Source organism: Pomacea canaliculata, linkage group LG14 (genome assembly GCF_003073045.1).
Source record: "Pomacea canaliculata isolate SZHN2017 linkage group LG14, ASM307304v1, whole genome shotgun sequence".
Taxonomy (NCBI): Eukaryota; Metazoa; Mollusca; class Gastropoda; order Architaenioglossa; family Ampullariidae; genus Pomacea; species Pomacea canaliculata.
This window is the reverse complement of record NC_037603.1, coordinates 12685236-12705358: the sequence shown is the minus strand read 5'-3', so window position 1 is coordinate 12705358 and position 20123 is coordinate 12685236. Positions and strand designations below refer to the sequence as shown.

Below are 20123 nucleotides of genomic sequence, written 5' to 3'. Positions count from 1 at the left end.
CTCATTCAAAAATCTTACAAAGTTGTTATAAGGTCATCTCACCTGGAGCTGTAGGCACGAGAGACCACCCCGTCGTGCTCGCAGAAACATTGCAGACCTGCGAGTTATTCCTCGGATAGAGTTCTCCATCTTGGAAACACAGGTTATTGATGAGACACGTGTTTGGCTAAAGACACAAATCACCAAAAGTGATTGCTTAGAACCGACTACAATCGAGAAACCTTGGTTATAATAAAAATGTGAGTTGCGGCTAAGTTTTTATTTAACTATGAAAGCGCTGGATATGAAAATAGTTTTTAGTTGTTTTGTCATTAAACACAAAGTAAATGAACAAGAAACGAACAGTAGTTATAAATGAATACCTGATTTCCTAGGAAATAATTGTTAGAATGTTTATGCTTAGGAACTGAAGATATATAATCAGAAGTTTAGAATATGAGCAAGCGAAGCGCAATGGAGGACGAACACTTCCAATTTGCTAAATGTACATATTAAGAAGAACAGAAAACGGGAGAAAATCTACCAGTTTCTGACATCCCTCCTGTGTACAGCTCTGACAGGACGAGTCGTAGACAGTCATGTTCACTGCGTTGCTATAGCGATGGCCATCAATAGTAGCCGTGATATAAAATCGCTTGATGGACTTCTCTGAAAAAACAGTATCAGTAACAGTTCTTTCATCTCACCATAGACATATTTTATTATAATCACTTATGTCAACTCATATCAGGTCGTCCAATCAATGCAGAGATATATGAACTTTCTTACTGTCCACATTATTGTGTGGACACCATAGATGCGGTCTTTGAAAGGCCAGGTGTCTTGTCTCTTCCTTCCCAGTATTGCCTATGGAATCAGGACGGTTAACAGGCAGCTACAAGTCTTTATGACTGGCGCAGTTGTTAGAAAAGATCGAATGACAGGAACCATACATTCAGAAGCGAATCAAAATCTGGTTGCAGGTTACTCACCTGTTTTGATGCCAGCATCAGGCAAAGCGCAGCCGAGTTTGTTAAGAGTCAGGAAAACAGCTTCTTCCATAGAAGCTTGTTCAGAAACTGATCCATCATCCTAGAAATATAACAAGATCCTATCTGATTTGTTACTAAACTAAATAAAATCTTTATATTCTTTAAATGTCTAGTAAATTTAAAAAATTATTACAGAAAGGTCTAGTTTACTTTAAATATTTGCAAATCCTTACCAGAATTTCTTGAATTTTGCATGCCATTGTCGCCGTATTTTGAATATTTTCAGCGTTGATGAAGATTTGTTTGCATGGCCGTTCATTAAAGTCACACAGGTTGGACCTTATACAAAACAAGAACAAATACCTGCTGTAGCAATGCATGTTATTGTTATATTTGCTAAGTATTTCTGGTATAACCCAACAAGAAGCTCAGTACAAGATAGGCATCGTGACCTAATACTTTTTATCATGTTTTCTATTAATCATGTCTGTTTTGTATTATTTGCAATTAAAGATTCCTCTATTTTTCCTTGCAAAAGCTTCTTGATTGTTTGTGACAGTAATCTGTCTTTAATATATCTTATTTGTGTATCTAACTTCTTTTCCTTACAATCCTATCTGAAATAAACGCTCTGTGAGACTTCAAACATTCATCAACAACAACTAGTTCTGTTCCTCACCCTCGTAAGCCGAGCAATTTAGGCGGTTCATCTTTTATCTGACAGTTATCGCCGATAAAGCCTCTGTTGCAGACACATTGCCCCCTGTCGCATCGTCCGTTGATGTAGCACACAGGGTTGCAGACGTCGTTAGAGATCTCTGGCTTCAGGACACTCTCTCCGCCGGGTGTGGTGATGTAGTTATCTGGGTCCTTGGCCAGCTCCACTTTGCAGTTTGTCTGGAAAGCTTCCACGATGGCCTCTGTACTTGTGTAATTATTAGCTACCTAGAGGTCCGAATGAGGGTAAAATCCAGAACAAAAAATATTAAAATTACAACTATTAATAAAACAGGTAGAGATATGTGTCATGTGAGTTATTGAATTTCTGTGTATAATACAGATTAAAACTTGAAAGGGAATCGTAGAATAGATTGCTGAAAGTTAGAAAGTTTTTGGTGGATTTTAAGTTTTAAAATCTTACCAAAATATCGATCTATGCAGAGATATGCGTTATGTGAGTTATTGAATTCTTGCATAATACATATTAAAACTTCAAAGACAGAAAATAGTCCGCATAAAGTTAAGAAGACTTTTGTCAATTTCAAGTTTTTAAAACTCACCAAAATATCGATCTTGCAGTTTTCGGTCTGCCCTTCTATCTCTTGTCTTTTGTCCTGACAGTGAGGCCAGAGCTGAGACTGTCTCAAGGCGTTGGAGCAGTAGTTCTCTGCTTGACTCTCGCTGATGCCAGTCGATGTCGGCCATGACAGATTTGGCGGTCGGAAATCTGGAACATCAGAACTAATCACCTTGATCGCCCTCCATCTTCCTCAAAAACTTCTTTCCCTTTCCCTAACCCACTCCCTTGCTTCAATCACAATAATCCACATCATCCTCACAGACAAACGCAGCCATGGTCATCGTGATTTAATTACAAGAAAAGTAAGACACACTGTTACCTGCAAAATCGTTAGGGTCGTAAACTTGTTCTATTTCATCGGAGTCGACGTATGCTTTACCACTAACAGATCTTTTTCTTCTTTTGGACGTCCATCCACCATCCAAAAAACCACTTTTGCCTGTGGTGTCTTGGCAATTAGGACACTTCACGTGCAAATATTAAAAGGTCATGTCACTCAATTGCTATCGCACCATCAGTTTTCTTTAAAGAAAACAAGGATAAAAATGATGACGATGACGAGGTTTATGAAAAACTTGTATCATCCGGAGAGGGGAGCTCATCCAGTTTTTAAAAAGAGTCTACACACATATCTTTTTTATTAGCCAAATAATACCACTCATCTCAGTCAGAATATCTCCCACTCTTATGTTAAAATTTTAACAACAATTCTTAAAAAGTTGTTTAGGGTTGTTGTTTCCAACTGCAGGGCAAAGATAGGACAAAGAGCGGTGAATTAGATTCTAGAAAATATGTATGAAAATGTCTAACGATATTAGCTAACCGGTAGTTTGCGTTCGTTTATGTCCCCCTGGTAAGTACAGTTCACAGTTCCACGGCCATCGTTATTGCATTTGCAGTATTGAGGCACGTACGACTCCCCCGTTTCTGGAGGTACAATCCTGAACAAGCTTGTGCTGTCATCGTTCCTGAAATTACAATGATACTCTGAAGTTAAACCATAAATTCAAGAAATTGCGTGCTTCAACGAGAAAACATTATTCACAAATTAGCTGTAAGCGAACGTTATCTGAACGGACATAAAAACAAACAACAGTCCTTACTTCCAGGACTCGGTGAAACCCTCTGGTACACTGTCTGCAGGCATTGTGTCCACAAAGCCAGACCGGTGGGTCAGGTCGTTGTTGGGGTTGTTATCAAACGTCCCGCACAAGCCTCTTCCATTGAGATAGTCGGTGCCAGGAACCGAGATGTAGAGGTTGAGATGACCACCAAGTATTGCCGATGCGGTAATTTGAATTTCAGTACTGGACGGAAAATACAGCTATCGACAAAAATAATATCAGTTGTATCAAACATTGCATTACAGTATCATTGTTTGTACACATGACTATAGGTCATAGTAAAGTAAATGCTGCTTCGAACAACAAGCACTTTAATGGAGCTGGTGGCCTAATGACAGTTTCGAATACAACGATATGCCACGTGCAGAGAAAGAACAGCATGCCCGAGACGAGAAATGAACTCAGGGTAGCCAAGCTTTTGAATGGTGTACTAAACGTAAGGTAGTACACTGTTAACAGTGCTTGTTGATAACAGGTGCGAATCTTAGCGAATAGTTAATTAACGGATGGGTTTTGGAGGATTAATTTTACAGGTTATTTTTATATCGCCTATGTCTACTGATATCTGAAAAAACGCAAACCAGTCAGGCTGGTCTTTAAGGAGCGTATCAGAATTGTCAGACGCCATTATGAATACTGCTCAACAGTCTTATTTATATCAGATAGAGTTTTCCGTAGTCTCTTGGTAGGGTCTAGAAAATAAACTATTTGACTCATTACTGACAAGAAACCTTCTAAAGTAAGAGCCAGTAATCAAGAAAGATGAGAGATGAGAATATAAGGGAAAAAAAATTACTGTTATCATCGATCCATCCGTAGACTGAAGTATAGTCGTGCCTTCTCTTAAAGGCCTGGGCACGGTGATTTCCGGTGATCCAACGCTTTGACCGTAGAAGCCATGGTTGCAGCCATTGACCCTGATCACATCGTCCTTCTCACGAACCGCAACTCCACAGATACAGGTTACCGCCCTGTCAGGACGCTCTTGGAAGCAAGGCCACGTCCGAATCTGAACCTAAGTAGTGGAGGAAAACAGTAAGACCAACATGTAAACTGATCATTTGGTTTCTATAGGTTTGTAATTTATAGATAGAATTTCAGTGTCATTGATAGGGATGAATCAGTTGTTAACATGTTACTGGGTTTTGACGTGTTAACTTATTTCTTATTACTGATCGTATTTCTCAGCTGCTACTTCAAATTTGTGTTGTTGCCTCCTAGATCCATAAACAAACAGAAATAGCATTACCCTTCCTGAAATAACTAAGGATAAACGAATGAACAACACAGGTATTCAGTTACACATTACCTCAAAATCCCTTTGGACATTTTCATATGCAGTGTAGTCACCCACTCGATACAGATGGAATACTCTGGAACGAACAGAACCGTTTGCTTTAGAGTTTTTTACATTATTTATTTGTTTATTCAATCAAAAACTACATTAGAAAAGCATATTAAATTAGATCAAAGGATACAGTAATAATGCTAATTCATTTACAAATGTATTTCCTCTAACCTCTTGTCGTCCAGTCCTGTGATGTGTGGATCTGTTACAATGCTGCAGAGCTTTGAATCCCTTTGCTGAAGATCAACCTGTGTGATGAGTATCAGGTAAAGAAAAACAGACATAAATACATTTCTTTACAATTTCGAAATTTCTTGGCATGCTAAGTTAGCAGAGATACATGGTCAGGCACAGAAGAACAAGAAGCAAACAGAGACGGAAATGAAGACATTAATGTGTAAATGGAGTAAGATCACACTGAACTACAAAGGCGAGCTCAAATAAGTGATAGTGAATCGTGTCAACGTTTACAAAGACATTCTGGAAGTGCTTTCCACGTTTGAGAGTAAACATTATGAGTCGAATTTTCATGAAACTGCGCAGTAAAACCTCGCACGCACGCACGCACGCACGCACGCACACATGCAAAACACAGACATCTACATCTGTGCTAAACAATCCAATAAACATCGATATATTATGATTATTTTCTGCGGCATTACTCTTTTAGTGATGTCCCTGTAATCTTTCTTTTAATCCTTCAAAAACCGCAATTTTACGAACAGCTGGTCCAAAAATAAATTACGAAATGCTAGAAAAAGACGCAAAGCACATCTTTATTGGCGGGACTATAATAGTCATTCTTCATATTTTTTTTATTTAGTACTGTCTTGTGTTAGCTTTGCTGAACTAAATTTTCATTTGTGCAAAAGGTAAAGGTAGAAAGTGACGAGAAGTTTTTTTCTTAATTTAAATTTGGTAAAATGTTATTTGATGTAGAACCCTTAAATTACCTGTACTGAGGGGATCTTAAAACCTTGGAATATTCGCTGATACCGGGAAGTGTCTGCGATGACAATATTCTCGAAGGAGACCAGCAAGTCCTTGGTGCCATACTGCATCTGAGTCTTGCTGGCCACGACTGACACCGTCTTTGACGCTTCTTGACTCGTGCTGTTCCAGTCTGATTTACATATTGAGTACCTACAATCCTTTGACACTACCAGAAAGGCTGTGCAAAAAAAAAATAAATAAAATAAACAAGCATAAGAAAAAGACACCCTTTAACAAAAAATTTAAAAGACAGATTTAGAGACCGTGAATAGCTTTTGAGAACAAAGGCACAGTAGATTGACTTTACATGATGGCAGTGTCATCAGAGGGAAAGACACAAATTCAGCTGAGCTCTCAACTGACCTTGATCCCCTTCAGACCCGGTGACCGACAAGTAAATCCAAACACAACACTGATCATCTTTCACAGACGAGTTACATAAGACCGGAAGTGTTGACCTTATGACCACGTCAAACTTGTCTTCATCCGTACGTATGGAGATTTTTGAGGGATCTGTCTGAGAAAAAAAAATCGGTTAAGGTTGCTGTAACATATGAAAATAACTTAGTCATATATGGTATAATGTAAATATACTGACTGTTCCAATGAAGTGACACTTGTGGAAAGGAAAGTTGCTATATGGTGGTGATTAGTGTGCTCAAGGTATTGGCTAAAATTGGAGACACACGTGAAAGAAACACAAAACAACAAATTTTTCTGATACATCCCTGATTTCCTGTTTTCCTCGTGACCTACACTGCAAACTTCCCCAAACGATTTGGAAACGGCCTGATGGCTGTTTTAGAACCCATTCTAAAATTTTCGCTTCGATTTTCAGTTTTTGAACATGACTTTTGATTAAAGATTAAACCCTTTATTTTAGTAAATTGTTTATAACTTGATCATGAGTTGTGGGCCCTGGAACTTTTTACTCGCCAAAAATGGGGAAAGTAAGGACAAACTTCTTCCTCCTTAGTCCCGACGCATTGTCTAGATTACGTGGACAGTGCTTTATGTTATTTTGCTCCGAGGAATAGTTTTTACCGATGACTAAGGGAGTAAAAAAAAAACCACCTTATAACAACCGGAGCAAGAAGCTTGCCCTAGATTTCTCCATGAGGACAACTTACCCTTGTTTTATTAATTCTGCCCTTGTCAATGGTGATATATTTACCCTGCTTTGCATTCCAATTACTTATTGTTTGATCTGGATGTATTTAGCCAGAGGTTTTGCTGTTGGCATATAATTTACAGTTAGTGAAAACATGTCATCGATACTTACTTGTATTCCAGCCCAGTACGTCCTAGTGCTCTCCAGCCAGGGTCCTTTCTTGACGACATTTTGCTTGTAAAATGCACGAACTTTACAACCAACCTGTAAGGATTCCAAAAAAATAATTAAATGAATTAGATTTCAAACAGACTAATGAATCTCTCTTTCTCCATTTCTATTGCTTTTGCAGATTGGGTGGGGGATATAAGGTAGGTGGTATTGTCGGGGGTATTGTCAGGTAAAATAAGGATGTGAGCGAGAAAATGCAACTTTACAGCCCTTTTAGAGGACCGTAATAAGTAGTCTACCCACTATCTCTGTTTTTCGCTTGGCTTTATACTTTCTCTTTCTCTATTGAATCTCTCTCCATGTCTATTGCTTTTCCAGATTGGGTGGGGGATATAGGGTAGGTGGTATTGTCAGGTAAAACGAGGATGTGGGCGAGAAAGTGCAACTTTACAACAAGTTTTTCTCTTGGCTTTATACTTTCTCTTTCTCTATTGCCTCCTTCTTCACTGTCTCTATCTCACCTCCTTCTTCTCAAGTAATTTGTTGATCCTGCGTTAAACCTCAGCACACTATGCCAGATTACTTCCCCTACATTGTCGCGTCTCACAATTTTATAATAATAATAAGCGCTCTACAATATCGCATAGGCAAAAAGCAGCCACAAACAACAAAGCTATCGTTTCTACAATGATATAGCAATACGTAATCATGTTACGCCCTGCAATCACTGTGTTGTCTGCAGTTAACATGTTATTATAAGCTCACGTTCTTGTTGAGGAGACCCGCCAGTTGAGCCCCGTCCAGTCTCGCAGATCGCTTTGGGTCACGGACGACTTCAGGCGGCACTTTAGGGTCCTCCACGCCGTCAAACAGCCAGACGAACTCAAAGACTTGATCCGGGTCGTTGCCGCTAAAGGTCAGGTCACAGGTGAAGTAGACGCTTCTCCGCTTAATCACAGGTCCCCGGAATTTCGGCGGGTCAGTCAGCTGTGGGTAGGGGTCTGCCGATAGGGGAGAGAGCAGAACAACTGATGGACTCTCATGGTGAGTAAACATGTTTGCGAATATAGCAGACAGTGCACGGGGACGTAGCACTTGACAATCATATTCAGCGAAACTCAAAATAACTTTGCCTTTCCGACACCAAACCTGTCTATGGCTGTCAGAAGGGCGATCGCATACTTGTATTCCGTCTTAAACTATGTCTTACTGAGATTTGTTTCATTACACAGACGTTCAGACGTCTATATATTACAGTGATGCATTCGCATACAAGAAAACGTATCCCCTACCTTTACAGCCGGGTGGAAAACCTGTGGGAGACCACTTTCCAGCGGGACATGGTGCGTCTTTTCCTGCGAAGTTCAACAAGCACAGATCTTAAGAGCTGACACTAGCTAACCATACAGATACATCTTAACTATCATTGCACTTGATGTATTCTTTCTTGTCTACTCCCTTCCTTCTCTCTCTTATTATCTATATATATATCTAGATTATACAATTGACTATGATTATACTTGTGACGACACTTGTGGTACTATACCACTATACCAATTGCTCACCAAATCTGTTAGGAATATTCTTGACATTTATGGTTCGGTGCTGGACTTGGTTAATATACGCCTCCATAAACCGTGTTACAAAGTACCAGTGGTTCCATGTTGAAAAAATACTAATCGGACTGAGAGCGAGCCACCCCCTTTTTTTAAAACCTAATGCTCCATTGCTGATAACGAGATGTCAACCTGTCATTTTAGGGAAGGGACATCAAGAGTATGTTTCCCTATTTTTCTTCAATGACGCCTAGCATAGGTTGGACTGACTTTAATGAATAAATGAAGAGGTATATTAAAAGTGGATAATAACATTACAGGTGAAAGAGCTAGAGGCAGAAATCAACCCGGCTTAATCTCTTTTTCGCTCTCACACAAGCACAAACGCATGAAAGCACACAGATATGAACATGAGTAGCGATTTTCTTTAAAACGAAGTATACCTTCTCACAAAGAAATAACAAATACAACACAACCTGAGTTCAATATGCTCTCCCTGTCCTTGGTCCACGCAAAATTCTTTAAATTAAATTTGAGGTCCAAATGAAACATAGGAACGGATATTTTTATTATTATTTTTATTATTATTATTATTATTATTAATTTAAATACAGTTGAGTTATATTCGAATTACCTGCACAATAGGCCATCGGGCAGGCTCGTGTTGGATGTAGATAGTAAACGAAAAAACCCTCACAGTTCTTGACCCCGATGTTGACGGCCTGTCCACAGCACGGACCACTAGAGGCGCCACCAGCCTGGAGGTTCGCGCATGCTCGCCTCGTTTGGATCCCGTCACTTACAGAGGGGTGAGTACAATTCAGCCAGATTGGAACAGTCGTCCCGCACTGGACACGAATGAATTGTAGGAGAGCATGAAATGAGTCTGTTTCAGGGCTTAGGTCAAGTTTCTTTTTCAAGCTTATTCTAACAAATAATTGTGCAAAATCGTTAAAGACACTGCAATACAATATTTTCTTTTTTCTGGATCAGACTTTAATTTTTCATTTTGTAGCGAGCAATATCGTGTGAGTTTAAATAAAATCATTTTTTATAATTGAATAAGAGCTTTCTCTTTCTTTCTGATTAATAGACAGATGTGTTGACGGATTGCAAACATCTTTATTTTTGTACCTTAAAAGGATCGACGCATGTTTCAGGCATTTTACTCTCAGCATCTACCACAAACCGGTACCAGCCCGTGTCTAGGTCAATGTCGCACAGTGGAGTCTCCGGGTAGGCCGTCTCATAGGACACACTGCGGTGAACGTTCGTCAGGTTCTTGTAGTTTCCATGGAGACAAGGGTCAGGCATTGGCTGGGCAGCGACATCTAAGCACGTACAAATTGCAAATGATGAACGACGGCGTCATCATCATCATCATCATCATCATCATCATCATCATCATCGTCGTCGTCGTCGTCGTCGTCGTCGTCGTCATCGTCGTCGTCGTCGTCGTCATAATTCTTTAGATTGTTAGCTGACATTACCACAGGAAGGTATACCATATGATGGTAAAAGCTCTTTATTCATGTCCTTTTGTTAGGGAAGAATTCTTTTTCTCTTAAATGGAAGACACAGTACCTATGGGCCACACAAAGAATGTGTTGCAAAAAACTAATGAGTACAGAAACTAGAGAAACATTATAATAGATTCTTTGTCAATTTATTAAATGAACTATTGTTTTACCTGTCTAAGAATTACTTTAAAATCTTGCATAAACAAATAATTGCTTCAGTAGCATCGATATAACAAAATAGTCTCCATTGTTCCCTCTTTATTATATAAAGTTTTAAAACCTTTCAGATGGCTCAGTGGTATTTCTTCAAAACCTGGGATAGCGAAGCAGACACTTCATGCATGTGCAAACATCAAGATTTTATAGCACTACATCATTCAACCTGTTTGTATATCTATATGATTACATGAAATGCATGCTTCTGTATCCAATTATGCCAAAGTACAGTTGCAAACTTGACCGTGTCCATAAGATGTCATGATTTAATGTGCAGTTGAAGACATTTCTTGAAAAGAAGATATATGGTACATCATGATCATGTGGTTGTACATTTGTGTGACATGTAAATATACAGTATGAAATATAAAAGTTCCTAAAATAGTGCGTGATTTACTATCTGTGTTATTAGATGAAAGGCATAATCATCAGTATGCAATCATGTAAACGTAAGCGTGCAAACCTTGATGTGTTACACAATGTCCATTAAACTACTATAACATACAGCTAAAAACATTATTACATAAATGTAAGAATCCATGACAATTATTTTCCAAAAACACTGCTTTAATTGCAGATATAGGTAAATGTTCCTTAAAGTTAAAAAAAATATGGTATATACAGCACCTCTACATAAAATCCGACAGCAAAATCTCAATTAGTAAAGCCACAAGGAAAATCAAAACTATAACAAAATGTAATTTGCTCAAATGTGTGGAATATTCTCGAACGCTACCTCTTGTCATCCTTTTCTTGCTTTGAAGAGTTCACAATGGCAGCTTTACCAGGAGGCTGTTGCAAACAACGTTCACATTTCTTCCCCTTGGCGGCAGTAAGTCCATCGCTTTAACTTTTAAAAATATTTTTGAACTTGGAAATACCCAGTAAGTAGGCAGGTGAATTAGAGTTTCTTTCATCCATTAGTTGAATGAAGGCTTTCATTTCCAAAAAGAATAGCCCCGAATGGCTGCAGGCCTCAGCAAGTCCTGCCATGCACGCAGAATGGGTAGAACGGATATATACATCACGTGCAAAAATTCCAGAGGCTGCTCTGAAATGCGCATATAGTGAGCTACATCGAAATAATATAATTAACACGTATGAACAGGATATTAACATCAAAAGTGCTTCAAAGATCGTTTACAAGGGTCGTCGTTTTTTGTTATTGAAAGAACGCATGTAGACGCCGTGGGTGTATTGGTGCTGTTTGATTGGCTCGTCCTTTACACCCAGACAGACGTGGATGAGGTCGATCCATGGCTGGGTGGAGGCATCCGGGATGGCATGAACCCAACTGAAGAAGCACGCTCGAAGCCGGATCCGCTAAAGTGGTGTGGTTGAGGGCCGGTACTTCACTGGGGTAAACAAGACTAAGAAGAATGGGTGTTTACGTGAAGTGGGAGGCCTCTCCTTCCTCTGTATTGTGCGAGGGCGAACGTCATTCCCTGACTTCATGGAGTTTTCCCAAGCCAAAGCAAAACATCACCACTTTGTTGGGTGATAGGTCATATTTTGTTGTGTTGTTGCGTAGGCAGGTGCACTTTTCTTTTCTTTCTTTTGATTCCTGTTTTGGCAAATAAACCTGTGAGTGTGTTGTGAAGATGTACGTGTCCTGTTTTCTGAGAGGATGGGCTGGCATTGTTCGCCGCGAGTGATGGAGTGCCGCTGAATGCTCTAAATGCGAGTGTCCTTCTGGGTACCGACGGCACAGGACGCTGGCTACGATCTTCATCTCCTACTCTGACAAAAGTCACTACGTGAATTATAAACTTGATTTCTTAGTATCTTCACTTTTCCTGATGAGTGTGGTCATCATTTAAAATTTTTAAATGCAAGTGCCAAATAATGAGGATTATTTTTAAATTTTTTTTAGAACATACAAATTTGCATAACAAGATTCAAATGCCTATAACAGCAAGTAAATAGTTATAGAAAATAATAATGTTGTTAACATTTTTCTCACCTTGGCTTTTATAACGTGAAAAACTCTCGATTTCAATATGCACTTTCTATAACTTGGAAAAATGTATTTGCCCTTAAGGATTTCTGTTTTATCTCCTCCTAATTACACCAGGAACATCTATAAATGGTCATGATGTATAAAGTTGTACATAGATGTAAGCAGCAACAAGCAAAACATTAAACTCGTACATTTTATTGTTTCACACACGCTTACCAAGTTTATCTCAAGGCAAATCAAATAATGTCACATTTTGTAGAGATAAAAAGATTATATATTAAAACAATTTTAAACCGTTTAATTCAATATATTATTTGTGCAGATAAATATTACTACTGTCGTGACAGAGACAAAAAATATTTTAAAAAACTTACCCCACAACTATATTAACCTTGAGAGCTTCATTCGATCTTAGCTTAATGTTTCGGAGGATTATCACAAAGAAAAACGCCGATCTCGGAAGTTTCTTTTACATGATAAACGTTCTTTAACATCACTATCTTTCAAAATCGATCTTTTTTCGCACCCTGAAGAACACTTATCGCAATTTTTTTTTTTTTTTTTTTTTTTTGCGCAAACTTTCGGGCGACAGTGTATCACGCAAATTTTTCCTCAAAACAATCAGTAGAAATATTGTCTACGAAACTATAAGCGAGATTAATTCTTTAAAAGAACTTACTTTGAAGAGCTGCGAAAGCCAGGAGGAGCGACGGCAGGAACCATTTGGCTGTATGTGCGCACCCCATGTTAGGATGTAGAATCAATCTGCGTGCAAGTATTTATATTGGAGCAGGGACTAGTCTATCGGCTGTTGCCGCGGAATAATACACCCTTAGGTCAGTATGCGGATGTAGATGTTGTTATGCCGAGTCTGTGCACGACCACATTGAATTCAAATAGGATATCTTTATGCTTGAAATGGTCGTAATGTATACAAGGCGTCCCGTTAGCCAATCGGTTCATAGAGCCTTTCAGGCGGAAAGCTGTCCTCCCGATAAGTTGGCATACAGAGACACTTTGATAGGTCTCCGATAGTTGTCGGTGACAAAAAAAGCAGATTTAATAACAACTTGTTGGGAGCCTCCTCCCCTCTCCCGATCTTCAAGTTTTGCCGCGTATGTGTTTACCTACCATTTGCTTCACTGATTTAGATATTTAAATTTTATGAGAAGATCCTGTTATTCAGAAAGAGCTATTTTCATCCAGTTTAATAAACTAAATAATCAAAGAAAGCAGTATTTTGGGGCGGAAATTGCAAAGATGTTATGTACAACTTCAGTTTGAAAGATAACTGGGTGTGTGAAAGCGGACAGCAGTGAAAAAGAAGGAGTATGCGAGAAAGACAAGGCAGTGCTATCACTGAAGTATAAGGATTCACTAGCCATCATCTAAAGTAAAGAAACCGACCAAAAAGATAACAATTTTTCCAGTAGGGCAATTAGGGGCAGTACAAAGCAAAACTCCTCATCAGAAACATTCCCAGATCATGCAAAAAAGACAAACGGATTTGATCGAAAACAGACGCACAACCACGTATGCACTCACCGATGAGAGCCGCTCAAGATTCTATGATGAGGGGGAGAAAAATTCGTTTATTTACCCAAACGGCTTAGTGATGGATCTTGTCCAACAGTGGCACCCATGTACTACGGTCAGCACCGCCTGGCACGTCCGCCACAGCCTGCTGCTGACAGACGACTGACCAGGACACGGTAAATTCCGAGATTCAAGACAATATTTGGCTGGGGCTGAAATAATAGCCAGCGCCGACACCATTCGGAAATTTTGCTCCAAATAAAACGTGCACAAAGATAGAAGAGGCAATGGACAGCCAACAGCCACACAAGTACGTTAGAAACAGCGCTGAGCAGACGACTGGTGACGTCAAACACAACAAACGTCAGCTGATCTTTATCTGCCCTATCCCTCTACAGCAGGATAAAAATAGCCTGCGACAACTGACGCTGAGGTTCGTCTGCTACGAGCGCGTCCATCGTAAAGTGCCTGGAGTACATTTCACAGAAATAATACTTAAAAAAAAAAAAAAAAAAGCAAACAAATATTTGACAAGCGACAGTATGTAGGAAAAATATATTTTATTGAGGGAACCTTACAGTTAAACCGACAGTGATGTCCATTCGCCTAACTGACTTAAGGGGACTGCACTCTCTTGTTCTTCGATCTCAGTCTTCTCTTGATCTGTGTTTTTGTTGTGTATTTACACTCATTTGTGTTGCTCTTTCTGTGTCTGCACCATACCGTGTCCACCTACACACAACTTCCTATCGACTGCCTCCTTCTTACATCCCGCCATAATGATTTCTTCATACAGTTCGCCGGTGAAAATGTCACACAGTCGATGCAGTGTGCTTTATCGTGTAGACAGCAATCCAGGGATGATGTGATCTGTGGACGATTTGCCAGAATGAGTGTGTGGAAGGCTAGGGTGTTGTGTGTGTGTTTTGTAATGCACCATCAGCTTGCCTGGCCATATTCAAACCACTTTATCTAGTATTTTCTTTGCATCTACTTCTACTAAGCAACTGAGTCCTCTTGGTACATCATCCGGTAGTATTCTAGTCAAGGTGTAAATTACTTATGTAAATTTCTTGAGCATATAAAAATTGTCTCTGATAGCTATGTATATTTAGAAATGACCTCCACTCCCAGGAGCCACACAGTAAACAATTAAAAGGTAGAAAGCTACATTTAATATAGTCAGATCATTAAGGACACCAGAAGTGCAGCTAACGTAGGCACAATTGTTATGGATAAAATCCATTCTTAACCCAGAAAATGTCGAATGTTTGGCATTGTTTTGTGTGAAAGACACAGGTAACGATAACGCGTGGACTAGCTGCAGATTTTCTGTCGCATAAGAAAACACAAAGATGGATACTGTGTTCTGTAATTGCCCTTGCTGATTGATAAAGTTGTCTTGTAATGAACTGACCACATCAGGGCATACAGTTTGTCCTGCACGTCCAGTTAAATAGACGGAATTTAAGGCCATGGGATACGAGCGTCATAGCAACATGATATGGCGCTACCGTTAGCCGCCATTATATATCGGGTCACGTGTGCTGTTTGCTGCTGACTGCCGAATGCATAGCGAGTTAGTTTCCCTCTAAATCTTCAATCAAACACACAATAACCAAATGAGCATGACCAAGCTATAGCAAAATAACAATCATTAGGATATATAAAACCTTTATTTCAAAATTTAAATACATGAACGAGGATTTATAAATGTATGAAATCATATAAAGTTCCTGGAATGAAAGCGAACTGGTTGATCTCCCCTCTAAGACCTGTCTCAGCTACGACATGACAATGGTTCTACTGCATTTTAATGCTCACTGATGTCATTATGACAGATACATCAGTAAAATTCTACAGTTATTTCTGCAATAAATGACTACAGTCTCGGTGGTAGTCAGCTAAGTACAACAGTGTCTCACTATGTCAGACGTGCGATGGAACCTCCTGTTATATCAATGTGATGCTGTTACAGTATAACTTTCTTCCAATTCGCTGTTCCCAAAGATAAATTTCTAATCATCTTTAATCCCTATAGGAATATTTTACCAAAACACAAATAATAAGAAGATATAAAGTTTTTCATGTCAATACAGCCACATAAAAGAGAACATTACACATCTTTTAGTTAAGTACATAAAAAAAACCAAAGCTTACAGTAGTTTATAAAGTTAAACTGTTTCCAGTCAGGCTGGATATTTATATTGGTTTATTCACAAGAGATTAATGTAATGGTTTGCCAGTCTTCCTATACAGACCACAGCATGCCTGTAAAGCCCAGAGCTGTAAGGAGGGTGAGGGTGAGGTGAAGTGTGTCGGGTGTCCTACTCCACGACACAGTGGATGACATTGGCGCCTGTCCCTGGTAGACAGAAAATGAAATAAAATATAGAGGGACAAAGCAGATATAAAGTGTCATCTAAAGATTTTTTAATTTTACTTGATACAAAGCGTGCTTTATCTGTGTTTCTGTGTGTCCGCACGCACGTGAATATGAAAGTGAAACGCGCGCGTATGTGTGTGTGTTTGGTCGCGCGCGCGCGTTTCTCAGGAACTTAGAACTGTACACATAAACCAGAACACATGAATATTTATTTTTGTTACTAAGGTAACAGGTATTCTCGTTCCTTTCTTTTAATCGTTAAGTTCATGAACAAGGAAAATGCGTTTTCCTCAGACATCGGTAGCGTTGTAATCTTCCAGATTCCCTTCTGTCTTCAGATGCTCTCATAAAATATATAAAGAAGGAACACTGAGTGCTTCCTAACCTTACTTATCTTTGGTAACTGTTTAACGATATCCTTTAAAACGGAATGTTAGCAGAAGACAGACTACAAACACGCGCTTGCACACACGCAAGACACGCACACACACACACACATGCAAACGTACCAAATATAATAAAAAATAACAAAAATTGTAAAGACTAAGCTCACTTCCATGGAGAATGGATTGCTGTAGGTGAAAGGACTAAAGATGTCACTGTCGGTGAACGTGGAACGTGCACGACATGTCACCTGTAGATATTAGCAGATTATTATGTGATATGTCAAATGTGTGTTACTACTAGTGATAATAGTCTAATACGAACAGTGCATTTATAAAATTAATTCTTTACAGTACAGCGGGCTCAGTGAGCTTATGTAGACAGAATTACATATGGTGGTCACACAAAGGGATTTACTGACAGACTGTCGTGTGCGTGAAACTTCTCATTCACGAAAGACAGGGAGAGACCAACCTCTCATGTAAATAGGAGAAAACAATGAATGTAAAGTGTCGGAGGTGAAAGAAAAAATTATTTCTGCAGTTTGCAAGATGTATAACGTCTATGTGTTGCCAATGTAGGTATAACATACTCTGGTTCATTCCATGCAATAACAATAAAAATATTGTTTGAAATTTACTCAGCCGATACCTATCCCATTTATATATTTCTGCACAGCACCCATACCATAGGAAACAAGTCTAAGAACCAAGTCCATAACACATTACTCACTTTTAAAAAGTTTTCAAAAAAGGCATCAAATCTGTTTAGATAATCAGTTTTTTAGAAACGTTTAACTTTACCTTTTAACCGTATCACACTGATTCAATAAACCAATCAACCTGCCAGTACAAATACTCACTCAATTTATTGAAATACATTATATTGTAATTTATAAGGGCAAAGAACTCCTTGAAAATATGTGATTAGACGTGTCTATGATTTCGTTGTTTGATATTTCATACTATCACGACCTAACTGTACTATTCATGCATCGAACAGACTGGCCAAGTGGAAAACAACATAAAAAACATAGACATACAGTCAGGAGAGAAACAGAAAAACAAAAGAAGAGTAAGCTAGAAACACATACACAAGAAAACAAACATACAACATCTACAACTGACCTGTTTAGCGTAACTAACGTCAGACAAGTTGATGGCAGCCTCCAGATGTCCACTGGGGAGGACCGACTCTTGAAGCCAGTCGCCATCGACACCCCAGGCCATCCGGAAGCTGGCTGTGGGCTTTGAGGTATCAGCGTTGACCTCACATCTTAACTGGGTGTTGTCCTTTGACCTCCTCACGTTCACTGATGTGATGACCGGATAGTCTGCTGCAAAACAGACGAGTCTCTTTTATCTGACTGCATAATCACGCCGAAAACATTTTGTTCTCTGAAATTCAACACGATGTACAATTAATTAGACAAACAGTGTACATATTGTAGTATAGCGCTCTTCCATTTTTTTGATGGCGAGTCACTTGGAACTCGAATGGAGGAAATTATTGTAAATGAACTCCTTCCATCCATTAAAAACAAATACAAAAAATGTCCAAATGTCATCCTCACATGGAGCTGTTGGCACGATAGACCACTCCGTCGTGCTCGCAGAAACATTGCAGACCTGCGAGTTATCCTTCGGATTGAGTTCTCCATCTTGGAAACACAGGTTGTTGATCAGACACGTGTCTGGCTGAAGACACAAATCTCCAGAAGTAATCGCTTTGAACTGACTACAGTCAAGAAACCTTGGTTATAATGAAAATGGGAGTTGTGGCTAAGTCTTATCTCTTTTAAGCTATGAAAGTGGTGGATATGAACATAATTTTCATTCGTTTTGTTGTTCAACATGAAATAAAGGAACATGAGACGCGCAGAAGTCGAGATTGGAGACTTGATTTACTAGGAAATAATTGTTAAAAAATAGTGTATGCGCTCTGGAGCTGAAGGTGTGTAATCAGAAGCTGAGAATGTGCTACGACAGTTAGGTATTACAATTACAGATAAACGAATCCCAAATGCTAAATGTAATTATTAAGAACATAAAAGGGAGAAAACCTACCAGTTTCTGGCATCCCTCCTGTGTACAGCTCTGACAGGACGAGTCGTAGACAGTCATGTTCACTGCGTTGCTATAGCGATCGCCATCGATAGTAGCCGTGATATAAAACCGTTTGATGGACTTCTCTGAAGTTAAAAGAGTATTATTTAATATTACATTCATCTCAATATAGATATCTTTTATTATTTTGTTCCTGGCATTGCCTATCAAAACAGGACGGTTCATAGGCAGGAGCAAGTATGTTGGACCGGCCTACATGTCACATGACATCCATGGACAGGAACCATACATTCAGAAGCGAATGAAAAGCTCGTTACAGGTTACTCACCTGTTTTGATGCCAGCATCAGGCAAGACGCAGCCGAGTTTGTTAAGAGTCAGAAAAACAGCTTCTTCCATAGAAGCCCTTTCGGAAACTGATCCATCGTCCTAGAAATATAAGAAATCTCATATATTATTAAATTAATAAAATCTTCATATATTTCAATGCCAATTTAAAAATTATTAGAGGAAGGTCTTATTTGCTTTAAACAACTGCAAATCCTTACCAGAATTTCGTGAATTTTACATGCCATTGTCGCCGTATTCTGAATATTTTCAGCGTTGATGAAGAGTTTTTTGCATGGCCGTTCATTAAAGTCACACAAACTGGACCTGTGCAAAACAAGATGAACGTTTGTTGTAGCAATGCATGTTACTGTTTGATTTACTATTTTTTTAAACCAAACAAGCTTAGTACATGATGAGCGTTGTGTTGTGATCCACTACATTTTTGTATGTTTTCTATTGTTTTCTGCTATTTTCAGTTAGAAATTCCTAGTTTGTTTGCAAAAATTGATCTTTTAATTAACTTAGTCATGTATTTAAATTCTTTTCTTTACAATCATTTCTGAAATAATACACTCCTTGGGCCTTCAAAAATTTGCTGTCAGCTACTGCTACTACTACAAGTTCAGCTCCTCACCCTCGGATCTGAAGCAGTTTAGGTGGTTCATCTTTTATCTGACAGTTATCGCCGACAAAGCCTCTAATGCACACACAGCGCCCTCGGTCACATCGTCCGTTGATGTAGCACACAGGGTTGCAGACGTCGTCAGAGATCTCTGGCTTCACGACACTTTCTCCGCTATGTGTGGTGATGTAGTTATCCGGGTTCTTGGCTAACTCCACCTTGCAAATTGTCAGGAAAGTGTCCACGATGGCTTCCAATCCTATGTAATTATCAGCTACCTGGAGGTCAGAATGAGAGTAAAATCCAGAACAAACAGGATTAAAATTACAACTATTAATGTAACAGGCAGAGATATGTGTCAAATGAGATTCGTATAATAGACTGCTGAAAGTTAAGAAGTATTCTGTACATTTTATGTTTTCAATACTCACTAAAAGATCGATCTTGCAGTTTTCGATCAGCCCTTGAATCTCTTGGCTTCTGTCCTGACAGTGAGACCAGAGCTGAGACTGTCTCAAGGCAGTGGAGCA

At 39.1% G+C, this 20123-nt stretch overlaps 2 protein-coding genes across 7 annotated transcripts in view; both read right to left on the bottom strand.

The window, feature by feature from the left end:
* The window catches only part of LOC112555122 (von Willebrand factor D and EGF domain-containing protein-like), a 70888-nt gene that overhangs the window by 37573 nt on the left and 13192 nt on the right, over positions 1-20123 (bottom strand). Inside the window, exons 1-20 of one of the 6 annotated variants that reach the window (XM_025223339.1) lie at positions 12950-13351; positions 9709-9905; positions 9209-9422; positions 8311-8373; positions 7784-8019; positions 7019-7111; positions 6100-6253; positions 5697-5914; positions 4915-4991; positions 4705-4768; positions 4192-4410; positions 3375-3595; positions 3095-3239; positions 2591-2735; positions 2252-2418; positions 1651-1916; positions 1205-1310; positions 972-1071; positions 524-648; positions 43-166 (exon numbers count right to left, since the gene is read on the bottom strand). In XM_025223339.1, coding sequence (XP_025079124.1) covers positions 43-166; positions 524-648; positions 972-1071; positions 1205-1310; positions 1651-1916; positions 2252-2418; positions 2591-2735; positions 3095-3239; positions 3375-3595; positions 4192-4410; positions 4705-4768; positions 4915-4991; positions 5697-5914; positions 6100-6253; positions 7019-7111; positions 7784-8019; positions 8311-8373; positions 9209-9422; positions 9709-9905; positions 12950-13016 — 3001 coding nt within the window. In that variant the 5' untranslated portion in view covers positions 13017-13351. Of the gene's footprint in view, positions 1-42; positions 167-523; positions 649-971; positions 1072-1204; positions 1311-1650; positions 1917-2251; positions 2419-2590; positions 2736-3094; positions 3240-3374; positions 3596-4191; positions 4411-4704; positions 4769-4914; positions 4992-5696; positions 5915-6099; positions 6254-7018; positions 7112-7783; positions 8020-8310; positions 8374-9208; positions 9423-9708; positions 9906-12949; positions 13352-13870; positions 14056-20123 lie in introns of those variants that run through there. The other 5 variants (XR_003097410.1, XM_025223340.1, XM_025223336.1 and 2 more) reach the window with 5 other exon arrangements.
* LOC112555124 lies at positions 15471-19700 on the bottom strand. Its single transcript, XM_025223342.1, has 7 exons — positions 19606-19700; positions 18971-19070; positions 18643-18767; positions 18150-18273; positions 17704-17912; positions 16746-16826; positions 15471-16171 (listed from the first exon to the last, which is right to left on the bottom strand). Exons 2-7 carry the CDS (start codon positions 19038-19040, stop codon positions 16058-16060), a joined length of 723 nt encoding a protein of 240 aa, XP_025079127.1. The 5' UTR covers positions 19041-19070; positions 19606-19700; the 3' UTR covers positions 15471-16057.